Here is a 19,512-nt window from a genome sequence, read left to right as displayed (position 1 = left end):
TAAGTTCAATGTTAATGAATCGACATTATGTCAGTTGCTCTTGAACACAAACACATAACAAACAAGGTTATGTACTGATCAGTCACTGATATCCAAGACCCAGTCCAAGCCTTTCTACGCACTTGAGGCTTACTGCTATGCCAGTGTAAAGACGCGATAGGTCATTTACCCTTACATGAACTTCCATATCCATACCATAATGTTACTGGTAAAGAGGGGCAGAATGCTCCACCCTACAATATGCCTCTTTGGCATAAGGATTATTTTAAGCCATTTTTAAGAAACAGCAGCTCTGAAAACTGACACTGACAGTTACCCTTTTTTTTTTTTTTTTTTTGTTGGTACGCAGGCCTCTCACTGTTGTGGCCCCTCCCACTGCGGAGCACAGGCTCCGGACGCGCAGGCTCAGCGGCCATGGCCCACGGGCCCAGCCGCTCCGCGGCATGCGGGATCCTCCCAGACAGGGGCACGAACCCGCGTCCCCTGCATCGGCAGGCGGACCCTCAACCACTGCGCCACCAGGGAAGCCCGACAGTTACCCTTTTTAAGAGATATTTACATTTATAAGGGAAATCTCCATTTGTAAAGGTAGAAGAGGGTGATGACCAAATCTTCAGAAACTCTTATCAATGCAGAAGGCAACTACTTAAAGCTCATCCTGTAAACAAGTATCTAGAAGAATAAAAACTTAGGGAGAAATTTAAACAAGAAGGCAAATGACTGATATACTCTACTTACATACAGTACTGGGGGGGGGGGGGGTCGGATTTTGCCACCAGAAAATGTGTCCCTCTGGCATGAGAATTAATCTCGGCTGATTATTTTTAGGAAACAAAAGACTCAGAGTCTTTCTTATTACCAGCACGCCCACCCCACCCTGCAGCTGCCTAAAGAATTAGATAAAGGGCCTGTTCCCAGAATAGAGTTGTCACCAGACATGTCTGCAAGGAATAAGGGCCAGGCGTGGCAGGAACCTTGGCAGGGCCTGGAGCTCTGAGTCCACTCTGTTCCTTTGTCTCTCCTGGTCTAGCAAACACTTGTCTACCAAACATTGGCTTTTCCATCTCCATGTGAGTTTCCTTCCTCCCCTTTGAAGTCTCAAACCACTACCCCCAACATCCTCCTTTGTCTTTCGCTGAAGGTGGTATTTAAGGAGAAGGTTTTCGGCTGTTTTGGTGAGTTATTCAGTTCTACTGGGTCTCTCCCATGTGTACCTGTTATCAAACTTTTGTTTGAATTTCTCCTGTTCATCTGTCTCATGTCAATTTAATTCTTAGACCAGACAGAAGAACCCAGAAGGGAAGAAGAAAATTTCTTCCTCCCCTACAGCTGAAAACTATAAGACACTGCTGACAGAAATTAAAGGAGACATAAATAAATGGAAAGACATCCCATTATTTACAGTTTGAAAGACTTAATATGTTAAAAATGACAATACTACTGAAAATGATCTACAGATTCAATGCAATCCCTAAGAAAATCACAATGATGTTCTTTGCAGAGACAAGAAAATCCATCATGAAATTCATGTGGAATTTCAAGGAACCCTGAATAGCCAAAACAATCTTGAAAAAGAAGAACAAAGTTACAGGACTCACACTCCCTTATTTCAAAATTTACTACAAAGCCACAGCAATCAAAACAGTATGGTGGGCCTCCCTGGTGGTGCAGTGGTTAAGAATCCGCCTGTCAATGCAGGGGACACAGGTTTGAGCCCTGGTCCGGGAAGATCCCACATGCCACAGAGCAACTAAGCCTGTGTGCCACAACTACTGAAGCCCACGCACCTAGAGCCCATGCTCTGCAACAAGAGAAGCCCTCGCACCGCAACTAAGAGTAGCCTAGCCCCCTTCCCTGACTTCCAATGGGCAGTTGCTTGCTGCAACTAGAGAAAGCCCATGCGCAGCAACAAAGATCCAACGCAGCCAAAAATTAATAAATAGATTTATATATATATATATATATAAAAAATACAGTATGGTACTGGCCTAAAGACAGACATAAAGAATGAAAACAGACCCTTGTCCTTCACTATACATAAAAATTAACTCAAAATAGATCAAAGATCTAAATGTAAGAGCTAAAACTATTAAACTCTTAGGGGAAAAACCTTCATGGCATTGTATTTGGCAATTATTTTTTGTATATGACACAAAAAACATAGGTAGTAACAAAAGCAAAAATGAACTGGACATCATCAAAATTAAAAAAACTTTGTGTATCAAAGGACATTATCAACAGAATGAAAAGACAAGCCAAGAATAGGAGAATATTTACAAATCATGTATCTGATAAGGAGTAACATTCAGAATGATACTGAGCAAGGCCCTGTGGGTCACCAGGGAACAAAGCCTTTCTGTGCCCCCCATTTCTCTGATTATAGGAAATACGCTTCATTCAGCCTCCATGACCTTCCCTGACTTCCAATGGGCAGATTCAAGCAGTTGGTAATTAGGGAAGGGAGGGGATGGGAGACAAGGGAGAAACAAACAGTCAAGAGAAACAATAGTGCAGCCTTGAGGCAAGGTCCTGGTGTCCCAATCAATGCATACACACAAACGTATCTTTGAGCTGCTCTGTAGATACTGAAACCCCCTGCAGGTGGGAGAAGTTAATGATTAATGATGGTATGCTGCCCACAAGCATGCAGACCCCAGACCAGTCGGAACCTGAAGGCTGATGATGCAGACTCGGGCTTACCTCACCGCCAACCCATCAGAAGAATGCAAGCCCATCACTGCCTTGATCCTTATCACCTACCCGAAAGCAGGAGCCCTGACTATAAGACCTCTCCCTATCCCCCAGGGAGGGGAGCACTAGTGCTAGCCCGCTGTGTTCCCTCTTTGCCTGTCACAGAGGTAAAGCTACTCTTTCTCTTTCCTCCAAAACTGTCTCTGAATTTCTAGTCAGCACCAGAGCACAGAGGGCCAATATTTTGGCAACAAGAATATTAAAAACAAACAAACAAACCAACCCAAATAAACATTTCTCCAAAGTAAAGATACAACGCCAACAATCAAGTGAAAAGATGCTCAATGTCACTAATCATTGAGGAAATGAAAATGAAAACCACAATGAGATATCACTTCACAACAATAAGGTTGGCTATTATCAAAACAAAGGAAAATAAGTGTTGACAATGATATGGATAAACTGGAACCCTGTGCCTTACTGGTAGGCATGTAAAATGGTGCAGCCACTGTGGAAAACAATTTGTAGGTTCTTCAAAAAGTTATACCAGGACGGACAAAAGATCTCTCAATTCCATTTCTAGGTATATACTCAAAAGAACTGAAAGCAGGGACTCAAACAGATACTTGTATACCAATTACCTTGGAAGCATTATTCACAATAGCCAAAAGTTGGAAATAACCCAAATGTCTACCAACAGATGGATGGATAAACAAAAAGATGAATGGAAAAATAAAATTGATATTATTCAGCCTTAAAAAGGAATGAAATTTTGATACATCAAAAATATGGATGGGGCTTCCCTGGTGGCGCAGTGGTTGAGAGTCCGCCTGCCGATGCAAGGGACGCAGGTTCGTGCCCTGGTCTGGGAAGATCCCACATGCCGCGGAGCGGCTGGGCCCGTGAGCCATGGCTGCTGAGCCTGTGCATCCGGAGCCTGTGCTCCGCAACAGGAGAGGCCACAACAGTGAGAGGCCCGCATACCGCAAAAAAAAAAAAAAAAAAAAAAAAAGAATACGGATGATCTTTGAAGACATTATGTGAAGTCAAATAAGCCAGACACAAAAGGACATATAATTCACTTATATGAGGTAACTAGAATAGGAAAATTCAGAGAGACAGAAAAGAGAATAGAGGTCATTAGGAGATATAAGCTGGGCAGGGGTGAAACAGGAGGGAATGGGGCAGGGCACAACCTTTAAAAGAATGACAGAGCTATTGGATATGAAATAACCTGGTTAGAACCAACTAGGTTCAAGTTGGCGGAAGATTCAAGTTCCAGTGACACTGAGCCTCATTATACGCTCAACATAACACATCAGCTAAATGACATATCCACAGGTGCCATGATGGTTCTGAGGCTGACCAAAAAATGTCAACAAGTGGGTGGGGCCCAATTCCTGGAAATCTCTGCCCCTTCTCCAAGATAGTTGGAATAATCCCCCCACTCCTTTCCTTATGAAATTACCCAGCCCATAAAAACTAACCATGCCATATTTCAGGGCCTCTCACCTTCTGAGATGGCCCACTCTCTGTCTGTGGAGTGTGTTTCTCCCAGGGCCATGCTTGCCTTTTAAGATGGACTGCATTCTGTCTATGGACCGTGTATCTCTCTAAATAAATGCACTTCTTACCTATCACTTTGTCTCTCACTGAATTCTTTCTGTGACAAGACATCAAGAACCTGAGCTTCATTAAGTCCTGAGACCAGGTATGTGATCTCAACTAAAAGACAGTGAGTTCAAGTCCCAGTCTGAGTCAGGTGGTTTCACGGGTATGGGGGGGTGGAGGTGCAGAATGGAGAGTTATTGTTGAATGTTCTGTTTGGGACGATGGAAGGTTCTGGAAATGGAGAGCGGTGACAGTTGCACAAGACTGTGAATGTAAGTCGTGCCACACCAACAAATAGTTTAAATGCTAAATTGTATGTTATGTATGTTTTACCACAATAAAAAAAAAGTCTGAAAAAATACGTGATATAATTATGGACATGAATTTATATATCTCTTTATAAATATAAGAGGTATAAATATACAATAATAGGTGTATATATAGTAAAATCTCAAGTTCTATTTAAAACCTAATGGATCTGTAGGTTACCCAGGCCAATTAGCTGTACACACTCGAAGAATGCCCATCCGTCAGGGGCAAGTTTAATCAAGTGTCTAATGAAGATTAGACCGTATGCTTAGAAATGTGCTCAGTATTATATATAAATGCTCTTTTAAGGACCCATTAACTTATTCTAGTTAGATCCTTATTTTTATAAGTGCCTTCAACTCAAAACTAATTTTCTTCCTTGAGTTCCATGGCAGTATTCAAGAAGTTGAAAAGTCTATATACAGAACTGTAACAATAGCAGCTGCAACTTTCTGAACTGCTTACATCAAAAGGCACAGCGTACATTATTTCATTTAATTCCCGCAACAAAAATAAGTACATAACTCCATTACATGAATGAGAAAGATGAGGTGTAGCAAGGTGAAGTAACAAGAATTTATATGGCTGGTGAGGAGTAGAGCAAGGACTCAATACTACATGTATGTGACAGAAAAGCCATGCTCTGAACCCCTGTGCCTCTGACATGAGACACACATATGCCAGTCAATCATGCAAGTGTGAAATCACAAGATCAGCTGCATCTCAGGGGGTGGGGTGGGGAGGGAGCTACTCTTATGAAAAATAATTATAACATTTTCTTATAAAAAATGGCAAATTGTGGTGTAATTTAATACACTTTATAATAAAGCAAACGTGGATTATACACAGCACCAAACACTACCACCAAATTTTGAGACAGACATAACTTTAAAGAAATTCTGCACCAGGAGCTTCTCAGAGGTATCAAACGACCTCCAGCATGGCTGAGCAGTGCAGAGCAGGGAGCGGCCCTGTCTGCCTGCTCCCACCAGGATGCTACTGTATGAGAAGCACAAACAGCACAGCTTCCCATTTCTGAGTTACATCTGTGTAGTAAGTCATTTTCATACTTCATGTGAGAAAAACTCACGTTAAAGCCTCAATTACATAACAGTAAGTTTGCATCCTCAGATTTTTCCATCAGGCATGACTACTACTACTAACTAATCCTAAGTGTTTCCTATTATTCCTAACTTAAAACCAGATAATAGAAAGACAGGTAAGAATTCCAATCAGTATTCGAGAATACTGATTTATTTATATAACAAAAGGAATAAATGGTAAACTGACGGTACTGGTTTTAGCCCATGCAGTAAGGAGAAAAAAAATCAGAAATCTTGTATTTGAAAGGAAGAAGTAAAACTGTCTTTTACCACTGACATAATCATGTATATAAAAATTCCTTGGGAATCTATAATAAAGCTACTAGAACTAATAATTTAGCCAGGCTGCATGATACAAGGCCAATGTACAGAAATGAATTTCTATATACTAGCAACAAGGAATTGAGAATTGAAATTAAACAAAATAATGTGTAATATTATAAATGAAGATATAGATAAATTTATCAAAATACCTGCAAGACCTCTATACTGAGAACTACAAAACACTGCTGAGAGAAAATTACGATAACATAAATAAACAGAAAGATATCACGCTCATGGATTAGAAGAGTCAATATTAAGGTAACAATTCTCCCCAAATTCACCTACTGATTCAAAGTAATCCCAATAGAAATTCCACTGGGTGTTTTGCGGAGTTATGAGTCAATTCTAAATTTATATGGAAATGCAAAGGATCTAGCAGAGCCGAAATACTGAAAAAGGAAAACAAAACTGAAGACTGACATGCTTGATTTCATGACTGATTATAAAGCTCTAGTAGTCAAGTTTTAGCATAAGAACATGTAGATCAACGGAACAGAAGAGAGTCCACAAACAGAGCCACACATATATACAATCAATTTGACAAAAGTACCAAGGAAATTCAATGAGCAAAGGATAGTCTTGTCAAAAAAAAAAAAAAAAAAAGGTGCTGAAACTAGCTATCCATATGGAAAATAAAATAAACTTTGACCCCTAAGTCACATCATTCCACAAAATTAACTTAAAATGGACCACAAACCTAAAATATAAGAACTAAAACTATCATCTAGAAGAAACACAGGAGAAAATGCTCTCTATAAAAACTTAAGAAACATCTCTTTGAATGACAGTGTTGAGACAACATAAAAGCAAGGCATAAACTAGGGGTCAACATTAAGAATACACAAATTTGACAAAGTACTTGATTCAGAATATACAAAGAAGTCTCATAACTCGCTCATAAAACAAAAACCTAACTTTCAAAGTGGCCAAAGATTTAAACAGGCCTTTGAGAAAAGATAAACAAATGGCCAATAAGAATACAAAAAGATGCTTAATATCATCAGTCACCAGGGAAATGCAAATCAAAACCATGAGGTAAGATCATACACCCATTAGTACAACTATCACAGTTACAATATGAGTTGACAAGGATGTGAAGCAACTGGAAATCTCATGCTGCTGTGGGAATGCAGAATGGTGCAACCACTTTGAAAAATACTTCACTTATTATAAAGTGAAATGTATATTAAACATTAGATCCAGCAATTCTACTCCTAGGCATTTACTCAAGAAAAATGAATGAATGTGGAGATGTCTACACAAAGATTTGTACACAATGTTCACATCAGCATTAATGATAATAGCCTCAAACTGGAAACAACTCGAATCCCCACTAACAGGTGAGTGGATAAACAAATTGTGATACAGACACACTGGAATACTACTCAGCAAGAAAACAAAATGAACCACTGAAAAGAAATGCAGTAACATGCATGGTATCTCAAAAGCGCTGTGCTGAGCCAAAGAAGCCAGACAAAAGCCTATATATGCCATGGCTCCCCAGAACACATCAAAGTAAACCTCAATGACAGAAGGCCATCAGTGGGTGGCTGGAGTCTGAGCTCAGTGGCACAGGGGAAGACATAAAGTAGCTTTCTGTAGTGATGTAGATCTTCTATACCTACATGCCTACATTTGGCGAAATCAATCTGCACACTTAATAAAGTTGATTTGAAAGTCCCTCTAAACACAGGTACAGTGAAATGGCACAAAGCACTTTTGAAACAAGGCAGCTAATTTTAGTGACCAAGTTATAAATATTTATAAAGAAGCTATATAAACAATTTAGAATCAAGTTAAGGGGTGAGCAGGGTTTCTTCATACCTTTGGTGCTATGAAGACAATCACCTTGGCAAAAGGGACCGAGGTGAGTCTTAAGAAAGGTTTAAAAGTGATACACAGTAGATCTAACTGATTCTGGTAGGTTTTTGAAGAAGTCTTTCAAAAGAGAAGCTTTTTAGGGTAAGCAGTCAGTGCATTTCCTCATTTCCTTTCGAATTATAAGAGGAAGACCACAGTCTGAAGAATTCAAGGCTAGCTAATGATGGTTTAAAAAAAAAAAGGGAAATTAATGGTTTTCCATCTTAAATAATACTTTTACATACTTTCAGAAACATGCCACCTCACAATGAAGCAAATTCTATTGAAATTTTCAATCTGAATATTGAAATCTGCCTATCTGAGAAAGTTCTAATATGGGTCCCAGATCTCCTACGGAAAAGTACAACCTTGTAAAACCAGGAGAATACCACATTACTTACCTATATTTTAATTTAAATCCCCCCAAACCTCTGTTATAATACTTACATGACACATGAGTAAATGAAGCTCAGAGAGGTTACGTACCTTGCCCAAACTACCAAATATCAGAGCTGTGATTTAAAACCAGATTATTTTAACTGCGAAACCCATGCTCTTAAGTTCCACGCTGCAATGCCTCAGAAGGAGAACTCAGCCTCTCTGAAAGGTACTACAGAAACGTGGAACAGTGACAGCATAATTTTGTAAAACCCCACTTACCTTCAGGGGACGCAGGGCAACACCGAATTTAGTCCACCAGCTATTTTCAATGAATTCTAAGTGCCTCTCTCTTTTCCTAAGTGTTCGTAACCTTTCTTCAAGTTGTTTTAAGGCGCGTTTATCCCTTGCTGGCAAAGGTCGACCATCTTTGCTCTGCAAATAACAGAACAAAAGTTTTTTTTTTTTACCATTAAGGTCTTTATAAAGTACCCATCAGATTTAGCAGATCAGGCAACACAAACTTTTTTGGCTCGAGTTGACTCCTTTGGCAAATTTACAAATTGGAAAAAAAAAAAGAAAGAAAGAACCCAACAACTTCTATGTGACAATACACATCTCTGAACCCAGATCAGTGTCAGAATGCGACGTGAATGTGTGTACATTTAATGCTGAACATCCTCTTGAGCCCCATTTTCCAAATACCGTATATGGTAAAGTCATGTGGAGACAGATAAATATTTTTAAAAACATCCTTTTTATGAGGCACTTTATGTTCTTTGCTCAGTTATTCTCCTTCATCTCCAAATTCCTCATCCTATCCCTTGTCTTAACGTATCTGGTCCTACGCTCTCCTTTTGGTCGAGCGACTGTGTTACAGTGTACCTGAGCTGAGGCTTCTCAGCCCCTGACTCAAACACCAGCAGAGTGATGCAGTACTCGTGTGCGGTGTGCACAGGTTTTTGTAACAATCGCTAAGAGCCAGTGCTTTCTTATTCTCCATTTACATTTGCAAATGAGTCATGTTTTCTTCGGCTGGCCTATCTGACAGGTAATTCTCATCTATTTTCATATATTTACCGTAACCATGAGCAGTACCTTTCTGTGGCGTCCGAGTGACACTTTCCCACTCGAACTCCCCCCTGCCCATAAGTGTCTTCAACTCGGTACAATAATAAACCACAATAACAAGACAACTGCTAAATACTAAAAAGATGAAATATAAATTTGTTTGCTTTTATTGAAGGACCAAGAAAATATTTACACGGGACAACATTTTTCTTTCTTCTTTTTTTTTTTTTTTTTTAAGTTTTTGGCCAGGCCATGCGGCTTGTGGGATCTTAGTTTCCCAACCAGGGATTGAACCCCCAGGCCCTCAGCAGTGACAAGAGCTGAGTCCTAACTACTGGACTGCCAGGGAATTCCCGGGACATTTTTAAACCGTAAAAGCGTTAATAATTAGAGTGTTAAAATCCCTATCAAGGTTTAAATAGGATGCTGGGGAACACGCCGGCCAGTGCTCTGCAGCATGGCCCAGAGGAGCATCAATGTGGAATAAGGGACACACACATTGTTCATTATTTCTATGTATTTCTTGTCCGGGCAGACAAGCCCGGATACCCTTTCATAAGGGGATGTCAGGGTCACAGAGACCTCTCCACAAGACGGCACTGCAATGCTCTGTTCCTGATCGTGTTGCTTCCCAAACGTCACATGCATAACAATCAACAGGACGGTCTGTTCAACGCAGGTTTCTAGACCCTACCCCGAGAGAACACGATTTAGTTAGGTCCCGGGTGGGGCCCGGAATTTGCATTTCTGCCAAATTCCCAGGAGATGCTGATGCTACTGGTCCAGAGACCATACTTTGCATACATGGGGCCATTATTATTATTTAACTATCTTCACTGCTTTAGGTACACTGGTTATTATCAAATTGTATCCCTTACAGAAGGGTATTTTCTGAAGACCAGAGGAATAAGACATCTCCCTCCAGAAGACAGATCCAGGCCACGATACTTCAAGCGTGTGGTACTTTATATCTTAACTACACAATTTTTCTCAAAACTGCCATTCTAATATCAAAAGGATACCAACAAGGTAGATTTATTTCACTGCTGGCGTTCCCTATTTCAGGAAAATAATTTTTTAGTAAGCTGATTTAAGGGTCCACTGAAAACACACTCAAATTATCTGCCCCTTTGCCGAAGCATCAATGGGATGAATGGAGGCCCGCTCTGCTGTACCAACTGTCTAAACCAACGTAAGAAGAACTGTGGTCAGACAGACACCAGGAGAGACACCCAGCAGTCAACCAATTATTTCATTTGGAAAAAAAAAAAATGAAGTTACACAGCCTATAAACAATATCCTTTGTTGGAAAAACAGTAAAACGTGAAAGCTGCCCCTCCCATGGTCCCCAACGACCACCCCCTCTTCTGTGGTTATGGCTGTCACAGAGACCATGCATATCTATGTATCTACATGTGCCCCTCTGTGTAAACATACTTATGGTTTTTGTTTTACATAATAGGTAACATTTCCTGTGCCTTATTCTCCTTAAATCTTCCAAATAAAACTCTGAGGTTGATGACAGCATTTTTTTTTTTTTTTTTTTTTTTTTTTTTTTTGCGGTACGCGAGCCTCTCATTGCTGTGGTCTCTCCCGTTGCGGAGCACAGGCTCCAGACACGCAGGCTCAGCGGCCACGGCTCGGACCCAGCCGCTCCGCGGCATGTGGGATCCTCCCGGACCGGGGCACGAACCCGCGTCCCCTGCATCGGCAGGCGGACTCCCAACCACTGCGCCACCAGGGAAGCCCGATAACAGCATTTTATTCATTTATTAGATGAGGAAAATAAGGCCCACAGATATTACCTACGTAATCAGGAGAGCTAGAATTTAAACTGAGAAAGTGTAACTTAATTTCATAAGATACATTCTCTAAGCTATATAAATCTACCTCATTCCTTTTCATCATTGCACACAGCACATTATACCATGATATTTTAATTTAACAAATACCTTATTTTTGAACATTTAGATTATTTTCTTTTTTGAGGGGGCAGGGACATGAATATCCTTATTCACCTGGGTACAAGCGCATACATACAATCCAGTAAGATAAGCTCCTAGACATCTGTTGGATTAAAATTTAATTATTAAAAGGTACGTTGTTTGTGCATTTGTGTGTACAGGCGCATGTGACAACATTCAGTTTTCTTTAAAAAGCTGTGTATTTTATATTCCCTCAAACAGTACTCCTATCCCCAAATTCTTATCAACCCCTGACGAAGGTAAAAAATTTAAAGACTTCTAAAGGCTAAAAAAATACTGAGTTGCTCTAATTACCAGCCATCCTGGTTGTAGCAATAAAAGTCCCCTCATGTTCTGGAAAACTCCTCAGGTCCCACACAAACTGGGATCTTAGTCAACCTACTCATTACTAATGAGCTGAAGCATCACTTCGTATTTTCACTGAAGAGTTTAATTTCTCCTTCAGTAAACTGTCTATTTAGGTCTTTTGTTCATTATTTCTATGTATTTCTTGTCTTTTTTTCTTCTTGACTTAAAGATGCTCAGCATATATCAGCTATATTGCAGATTATTTCCTCTCAAATTATTGTTGGTTCTTTAAATTCCTTTTTGGTGCCACTTTTTTGGTACATAAATTTAAAAACATAAAAATTTAAAGCTCACCAGTTGCTCAATTTGCACTCGAGTTCTGAGTCTTATTTAGAAAGGTCTTCTACATTCCAAAATAAAATTTGATTTTCACTTTCTCCTAATGTTTTGTAAATGTTATACTGGATTTAAATTCTGAATTTGTTTAGTATATGGTAGGAGGCTTATAAAGATTTCATTTTTTATCTTTTATAGACTGTATTGAATTTCCACCTAAACGTATGAAAACTGTCATCTCTACAATATTGAATCTTCCCAAGTAGGAACGGATGAAGTTCTCCATTTATTTCAGTCTTCTATTATGTATTTCAATAAAGTTTGTAATTTCCACCCGGAAGATTCTGACATTTCTTATTATTCTATAGTTCACAGTTATTGGAAATGAGGTCATTTTCTATTACATCCTCCACCTGGTGAATGATCCTGTACATTTGTATCTGGACACCTTGATGAACTCTTCTTGTTAGGTCTATTAATTTGCCAGTTGGTTCTTTTAGATTTTCTTGGTAGAGGCTATCTGCAAATAACAGAAGTTACTTCCCCTCTTCTCTCCTCTCCCTTCCACAGTTACCCCTACGTTCTTTTCTATCTGACTAGGAATAGGATATGAACATCCCTGTCATATACGTGCGTTTAGTGAGAATGTTTCTTTCATTAGGTACGATGCTCACGGTAGGCTTCCTTTGCTAAACAACTTCTTTTCTTCCAATTTGGTAAGAATTTTCTCTAAACATCGTTAACTACAAATTGACTCTTACCAAATACTCTTTGGCATCTATTAAGATGGTTATGTTTCTCATTTATTCTCAATATATTAAAACTACTTTATTTTCTAACATATCATCCTCGCCATCCTGGGATAAACCTAATCTTACAATTATGAAATATTCTCTTATTACAGCATAGTTTTTGAATTGCTAACATTTTTATTTATATTAAATTATTTGCCTGTACTTTCATAAGAGAGCCCAGTAAACAGCTTTCTTTTTGGTGTGCTATTACCATCTGGTTTCTGTCTCAGGATTATGATAGTTTAATAGAATAATTCAGAAAACTTTCCATTTTTTCCTATGTTCTATAAATAAGATTTATCTGTTACTTGAAGGTGACAGAGGAAGAAAAACTTGATTGTGTTTTTAGAAGTACATTTAATTGGCAAGTGGTTACATGTAATCTTATCTTATTCAACCAGTACATAAAACTTTAACATAAGTGACACAGTGAAATCTGATATTACACATGGAATCAGCATACCTGGGAACTAGCAAGGTCTTCATCATACGCAAGTAGAACTTTTGTGTTTCAGTTGTTAGAACACTGATAGAAATTCTCACACTGTCAGTGTCCTACATTTCACAGAAGACAATTTTTTAAAAATAGGGTTCTTTAAGGATACGTTGAACAAAAACTCAAACAATGTCAAAATATGGGCTTAGCAATGTCTAAGTCACAACACAGAGCAGCTCGAAGACAAAGTACTTTTACGCTCCCCGGTTACGATAAAACATCAAGTCACCTTCGATTTAATCGTTTGGATGTGCTGCTCCACTTCCTCAATGTCTTCAGTGTTTTCCAGACGTTCGTAAGCAGCGCTTCTAGTGCCTTTGATCAGATTTAAAGGCAAGGCCGACATGCCATAGGCCTGAAAGAACAAAAGTAAAACACGTTTTGGTAATACTGTTTTATTTTATTTATTTTTTGGCTGCGCCATGAGGCTTGCGGGGTCTTAGTTCCCCAACCAGGGATCAAACCTGGTCCCCTGGCAGTGAGAGCGCCAAGTCCTATCCACTGAACCACCACGGAATTCCCTAGTAATACTATTTTAAACATATTATACAGAATTTTCAGGTAAAAAATGTCCTTTTAAGTAATAACAAAATGAGTAAGCAGTTGTGAAGGGGACAGTCACTGAAGAACAGAGGATATGGGAGTGAATCATGATTATATTGCCTCATAATTCTGTTTATTTCATATTTAGTTACATAGAGTTACGTCTGTAATACTATTCCTAGAATAGGTAATATCTATTTTTCAAAGGACAAGTTATAAAATTAATGGAAGTATAATACTTTATCAAAGTAATAACTCACAATTTCAGGCTAATCAGGGGTTAAGGTAGTATGAATCAGTAGAAACAATTTATAAAATTATTTTCTATGGAAAAACCCAATTTTATCCAAGTGTATACAGTAAACCCTTAGTAAAATGTAAGTATTTTAACATACATGTTATTTGATTAGCATACCAATGATCTGTATGTAGTTTATTTGTAAGTTCTAAATATTTAGTCTTTTCACTAAGTATTTTAAATATAATTCTTACAAGAAATTCTAGAATATTAATCGGCATTAAAAATAAACATATTATTTTCTATTACCCAATTCTATATTAGCCAGTCCCAAATGTGAAATTTTATTGTAACTATTAAAAACACTCAGGGCTTCCCTGGTGGCACAGTGGTTGAGAGTCCGCTTGCCATCGCAGGGGACGCGGGTTCGTGCCCCGGTCCGGGAGGATCCCACATGCCGCGGAGCGGCTGGGCCCGTGAGCCATGGCCGCTGAGCCTGCGCCTCCGGAGCCTGTGCTCTTTAACAGGAGAGGCCCGTGTACCAAAAAAAAAAAAAAAAAAAAAAAAACACTCAATGGCAACTGCCATGTGACCATTATTCAAAATCGTTACTGACCTTAAATCCTTAGAAGCAAAACTGACAACTATCACCTCTTGGTTGCAGCAATGGGCTCTAAAGTAGATACATCATGTATTTAGATCTTTCCATTTTCTTCCTGAGAACACAGCCAAACTACTTCAGCCAGCCTCCCTGAAGTTAGGTAGGGCCATGAGATTGAGTCCAAGCAATGAATGCGGGCAGAAGTGATAAACGCTACCTCTTAGGCTTAACCCTGAACTCTAAAATATCCTGAGTAATCCTGCATATTTTCTCTCATGCTCTCTGCTACCTGGCTGTCAACTCCCAGGATGATCTCAAATGTTTAGTGTCGATTTTAATCACTTCAATATTCTCACTGAGTCTCCTTTAGACATTGATTAAACAAACCACAATTCATATAGGGAAGCATAAATTCTGACACATCAGGGTTGTTTTTAAATTAAGGGAGAATAGGAACAAAGAACATGATTAAAAGGAAATCCCAGGGCTTCCCTGGTGGCGCAGTGGTTGAGAGTCCGCCTGCCGATGCAGGGGACGCGGGTTCGTGCCCCGGTCCGGGAAGATCCCACATGCCGCGGAGCGGCTAGGCCCGTGAGCCATGGCCGCTGAGCCTGCGCGTCCGGAGCCTGTGCTCCGCAAAGAGAGAGGCCACAACAATGAGAGGCCCGCGTACCGCAAAAAAAAAAAAAAAGGAAATCCCAGAAAGCAACCAGTTCTATCAGGTAGTATCAACTCTATATAGCATGTTGTATTTAGATAATTAACTAGCTGAAATTATTACCTAATATGCAAATCCTTGCATTTTCTAAAGGAGAGATACTTAAAATCTTGCATTTTAAATATTGTTAAAACATAAATTAATGTTCTCATGATTTCCCCATCATCTGGAAACAAAAACAACAAGGAGAGGTTGGGGAAAGGTTCTATTTGTATTAGAAGAAAATATAATTTGGACAGAGTAGAATAATTTTCTTCTAACTAACTAAATTCTTATCTAACTTATACTCCTAATGACCTTGGTAAAATATAAAAAGGAAAAACATAATCAAGTTTATTTTTTTAACAGTAAATTGTATATCCTCAAACTACTGAAAATGTAAAGAAAAAAGCGTATGGAAGCCAAGGTGTCCCAGAGGTGGTTACTCTTCCCTTGTAGGAGTGTCCTAACCCTATTACCACTCTGACCTATCTGTTGTTCTAGTAGTTCCACACCTTTTAAACGGTAATGAAAAAAGTAACAGCACTTTAAGACTCTGATGAGCATACAGTATTACATGATTATTCACCGACTCTCCACACGCACATATCATTTTACCACAAGTCCACGTTGCTTTTTACAACCAACTGCCAGGGCAACATGATTTTGCTAAACCCAGTTTATGCCCAAGTATATTTTCCTGTCTTTCCAACCACCTCCGAACTAGGCTTATTTTATCCCAAATCTTGCTATTCTGCTTGATGGATCTGGGTCTCTAAATATACTAACCTCAGAACTCAATACTATTGGGTTGGCCAAAAAGTTCGTTTGGGTTTTTCCATACGATGTTATGGGAAAACCTGAACGAACTTTTTGGACAGTCCAATTATTTCCCGAGGAATCTGTACTCCAGTCAGCACAAAAAAACGTGGCCACTACTTAAGAGTTTACTGTCAGAGACAAGGTCATCTAAATTCTCCTCACTGGTCTGCTGGTCTCACTTCCTAGAAATCCATCCGTTACACTGTTTCCAAAGTGATCTTGCTCTAACCCTCATGTAAGATTATGTCATTCCTCTGATTAGCATCCACTGAGATTCCCCAGGACCACGTGCTCTGGCGGCAGTCCCCAGGATTCTGCATCGGGGCCATCAAGACCACACAGGAGACAAGAGCAGGGAGCGTCGGTCTGCTGCTGCTGCTTCAGCCAGAGCCACACTACTCTGTTCACCTCTTTCTGTATGTATCAGAATTTCATGAACGACTGTTTGAAAATGTCACTTTACAACTTTTTTTTTTCCAATGAGAGGTACAATTACTAGTCCTGTGAATAGACGCCACTATCTAATCCTGGCCTACGAAGCCCTTCGTGACCTGATCCCTACCACCCAAGCTCATGCCTCTAAATGGTTCACTGCTCCTCAGTCACTGCAGTTTCCGCATCCACACCTGTGTACATGCAGTGCCTCATCTGGAACACCCACGTCTCACCCCACCTCATTAGCCCAGCCCAGTGCCCCTCAGGTCTCAGCTTGATTACACCGCATCTGAGGAACCTTCCTTGATTTGTAATTGTGCCTTGCTTATAACTCAACTATAGTACAGAACACTGGACACTATTTGTCTGCATGTCTGTTTTATCACTAGATCTGCCAAACTTAGCTAATCAGAATCATGTGGAAAGTTCGTTAACAATATAGATTTCTCAGCCAGACTAGTAATAACTGCAGTAGACTGTTTTGCATGTAAGGACTAGGTCTCAATTCTTCTTTTACCTACCTTTATTCCAAGAACAAATGTGTTCAATTAATAAAATAACTTCTCTAAGAAAATAATATTCAAACAAAAAAATGTTTTCCAGTGCCCTTTATTCACATGAACTTATTTCCTTACATGGAATTTACACATTTATTCGAAGAGTTAAACTGCATTCCTATAGCTTAAATAAACAGTTTAAAGTAAAAATTTTAAAAAGTAAAAACATGCCCTTGGTAACACCTTGTGGTAACATGGAACCAGAATACAACATCTTTTTGTGAATTATTAATTGTCTGAAGAGAACAAGAAAGTAATCATTGCTTTGGTTACCTAGACTTTAGCTTATTTTTGGATTACATGCTTAAATTTCAATGATTATCAGGAATTTTAAGTATAGTATTTAGATTAAGATAAACTTGACATAACACAGTACACAAAATATTTAATCACTACAACTTTAAGATCTTTAAACAAGAATCTTTTGAACTTAACCTCAGATTTCTTTGAAAAAAATGTATGAAGGCTATCATTTTTCAGAAACACAAAACTTCTATTGCTTACTACTGCCCTCTAGTGAATTACCAGAAAATCAACAAGGCTAAAGAGATCATATCATTTAAAATGCTTCCAGGTCAGCCATAATTGCTTCCAATTTTATTTGTTTCAACTTCCAAGAATAAATCACCAGCTGTATTTTAAAAGCCAAATGTTTTGATAGAATATATACAAACTACAAACATTTCTAATACCTTCTTGCCCCTATAAGAACAGCACTTTTCCCTGCACCTCTCTCTTCTGTGAAGGATGAGTTTCCAACCTATTAGCCTTGGATTAGAAAGGTCAGCGCCAAGCACTGCCTGTAAACTGAATATATGTCCTGCATATACTTATAACACCTATTATTCAAGGACACGGATGCTGTCATGACTAAGGAAACAACTCAATGTGTATTCAATGAAGATTTCCCTTTTAAATATTCATTGATTCTAAAATATACATGTATTTTTCACATTTATCATCAGTGAAATTTGGATGCATCTCACAAACACTGGCTAGGCAGAAGTCATGACGTAGTTGTCATTACCTGCACATTCACAAATTTGGTCATAGCTGGTTACATTATAGTTACTTCTCCAGTGGAGTTACCTGCATTCTTGGTACAACTCTTGAGTTTAACTGCCACTTACCATGTCTTATAAGATAGTGCTGCGATTTGACATCGAAGCAAAAAGTTAATGTGTAAGGAAAGACAGAACAAAGGAGCAAGCAGTGAAGCAAAAATTAACTGGAACAATGAGCATGATTCTATATTTTCTTGCAAAGCAATAATCAAAGGCTTTATAAGCTTAAGAAAGGAAGATGACCAAAGTAGAAGATATTTTGTACTTTGCTACTTAGGTAGCAAAAGAAGAAACAACAACAAAAACAGCTTAAACAGGTGTGCTAGCAGCTTCAAAGAACATCCCAGAGACAAGAATGGAGCACCCAAGAAAAGCTGTTAGCATCAACTCTCTTGATAGCCTAAAACAACCCTGTGGAGTGAAACATGGACATGAACAGCCAATTCAAAAAAGTGATTCAGAAGACTCACATTCCAAATGCGAGGTTTTAGAAATACCTTTACAACTTATTTCACTTATATTTTCCTGATCTTGCATGCAGAAGATTGATATGACTTTTTTTTTTACGTAGGTAAGGCTAAAACACTTCTCTCATTAATATAAAACAAAAACTATAAATGATTAGAGAGCATGGGCAGGGCCTTTTCCTTACAGTGGTACATAAGGTGCATCTTACAAATCAGGTCACAGACTCAACGAAGCATACTATCACATAGAAGGCTGAGAAATTTAATTTTTAAAGTGGAGTTCTGTCTTCAAAGATTATTGAGAACCACTGCTCTATTTATTTCTATTTTCAAATCCTTAATTTAGCACTCTAGTTTTCTTTAATACATTAGTCTACATTTATAGTAAATATATTTATTAGCATAAATATATATATATAATTCATAAACTCCTGGAAGACATGTTCAATTTTTTTACTGATAAGTGTACGTAATAAGAAGTTCAGTAGTCGCTGTCTTTATAGGCACTTCAGTGGTCCATATGATACATTTTGTATGAAAATAGCACTATTCAACATTTCCCCACTTGGTGGCACCAAAAAATTAAAATATCTGCATAAATATTTGTGTCTAGAGGTTTTTTTGTTTGTTTTTAATTTAAAAAGTAGCAGATTCCCTTTCAATTAAGCTGAAAACAACAGGCAAGATAACATGTCATTTGACATTCTTCTCCGAAAATTAAGTGCCCAATTATTTGGCTATTCCTTGAGATGTGGTACAGTGGATATAATCTTGGTAAAATTTAAATTATCAACTAGTTTCTAAACTAAACAACAACACATACCTAAGAAATTCACATTCAA

At 38.6% G+C, this 19,512-nt stretch overlaps 1 protein-coding gene across 1 annotated transcript in view; it reads right to left on the bottom strand.

The window, feature by feature from the left end:
- LMBRD1 (LMBR1 domain containing 1) overlaps positions 1-19,512 on the bottom strand; it is a 117,118-nt gene that overhangs the window by 40,358 nt on the left and 57,248 nt on the right. Inside the window, exons 8-9 of the mRNA XM_065888769.1 lie at positions 13,476-13,601; positions 8,559-8,711 (exon numbers count right to left, since the gene is read on the bottom strand). Of these exons, the coding sequence (XP_065744841.1) occupies positions 8,559-8,711; positions 13,476-13,601 (279 nt within the window). The remainder of the gene's footprint in view (positions 1-8,558; positions 8,712-13,475; positions 13,602-19,512) is intronic.

This window comes from Phocoena phocoena, chromosome 12, assembly GCF_963924675.1.
Source record: "Phocoena phocoena chromosome 12, mPhoPho1.1, whole genome shotgun sequence".
NCBI classification, from domain to species: domain Eukaryota; kingdom Metazoa; phylum Chordata; class Mammalia; order Artiodactyla; family Phocoenidae; genus Phocoena; species Phocoena phocoena.
This window is presented reverse-complemented; position numbering and strand designations above follow the sequence as displayed.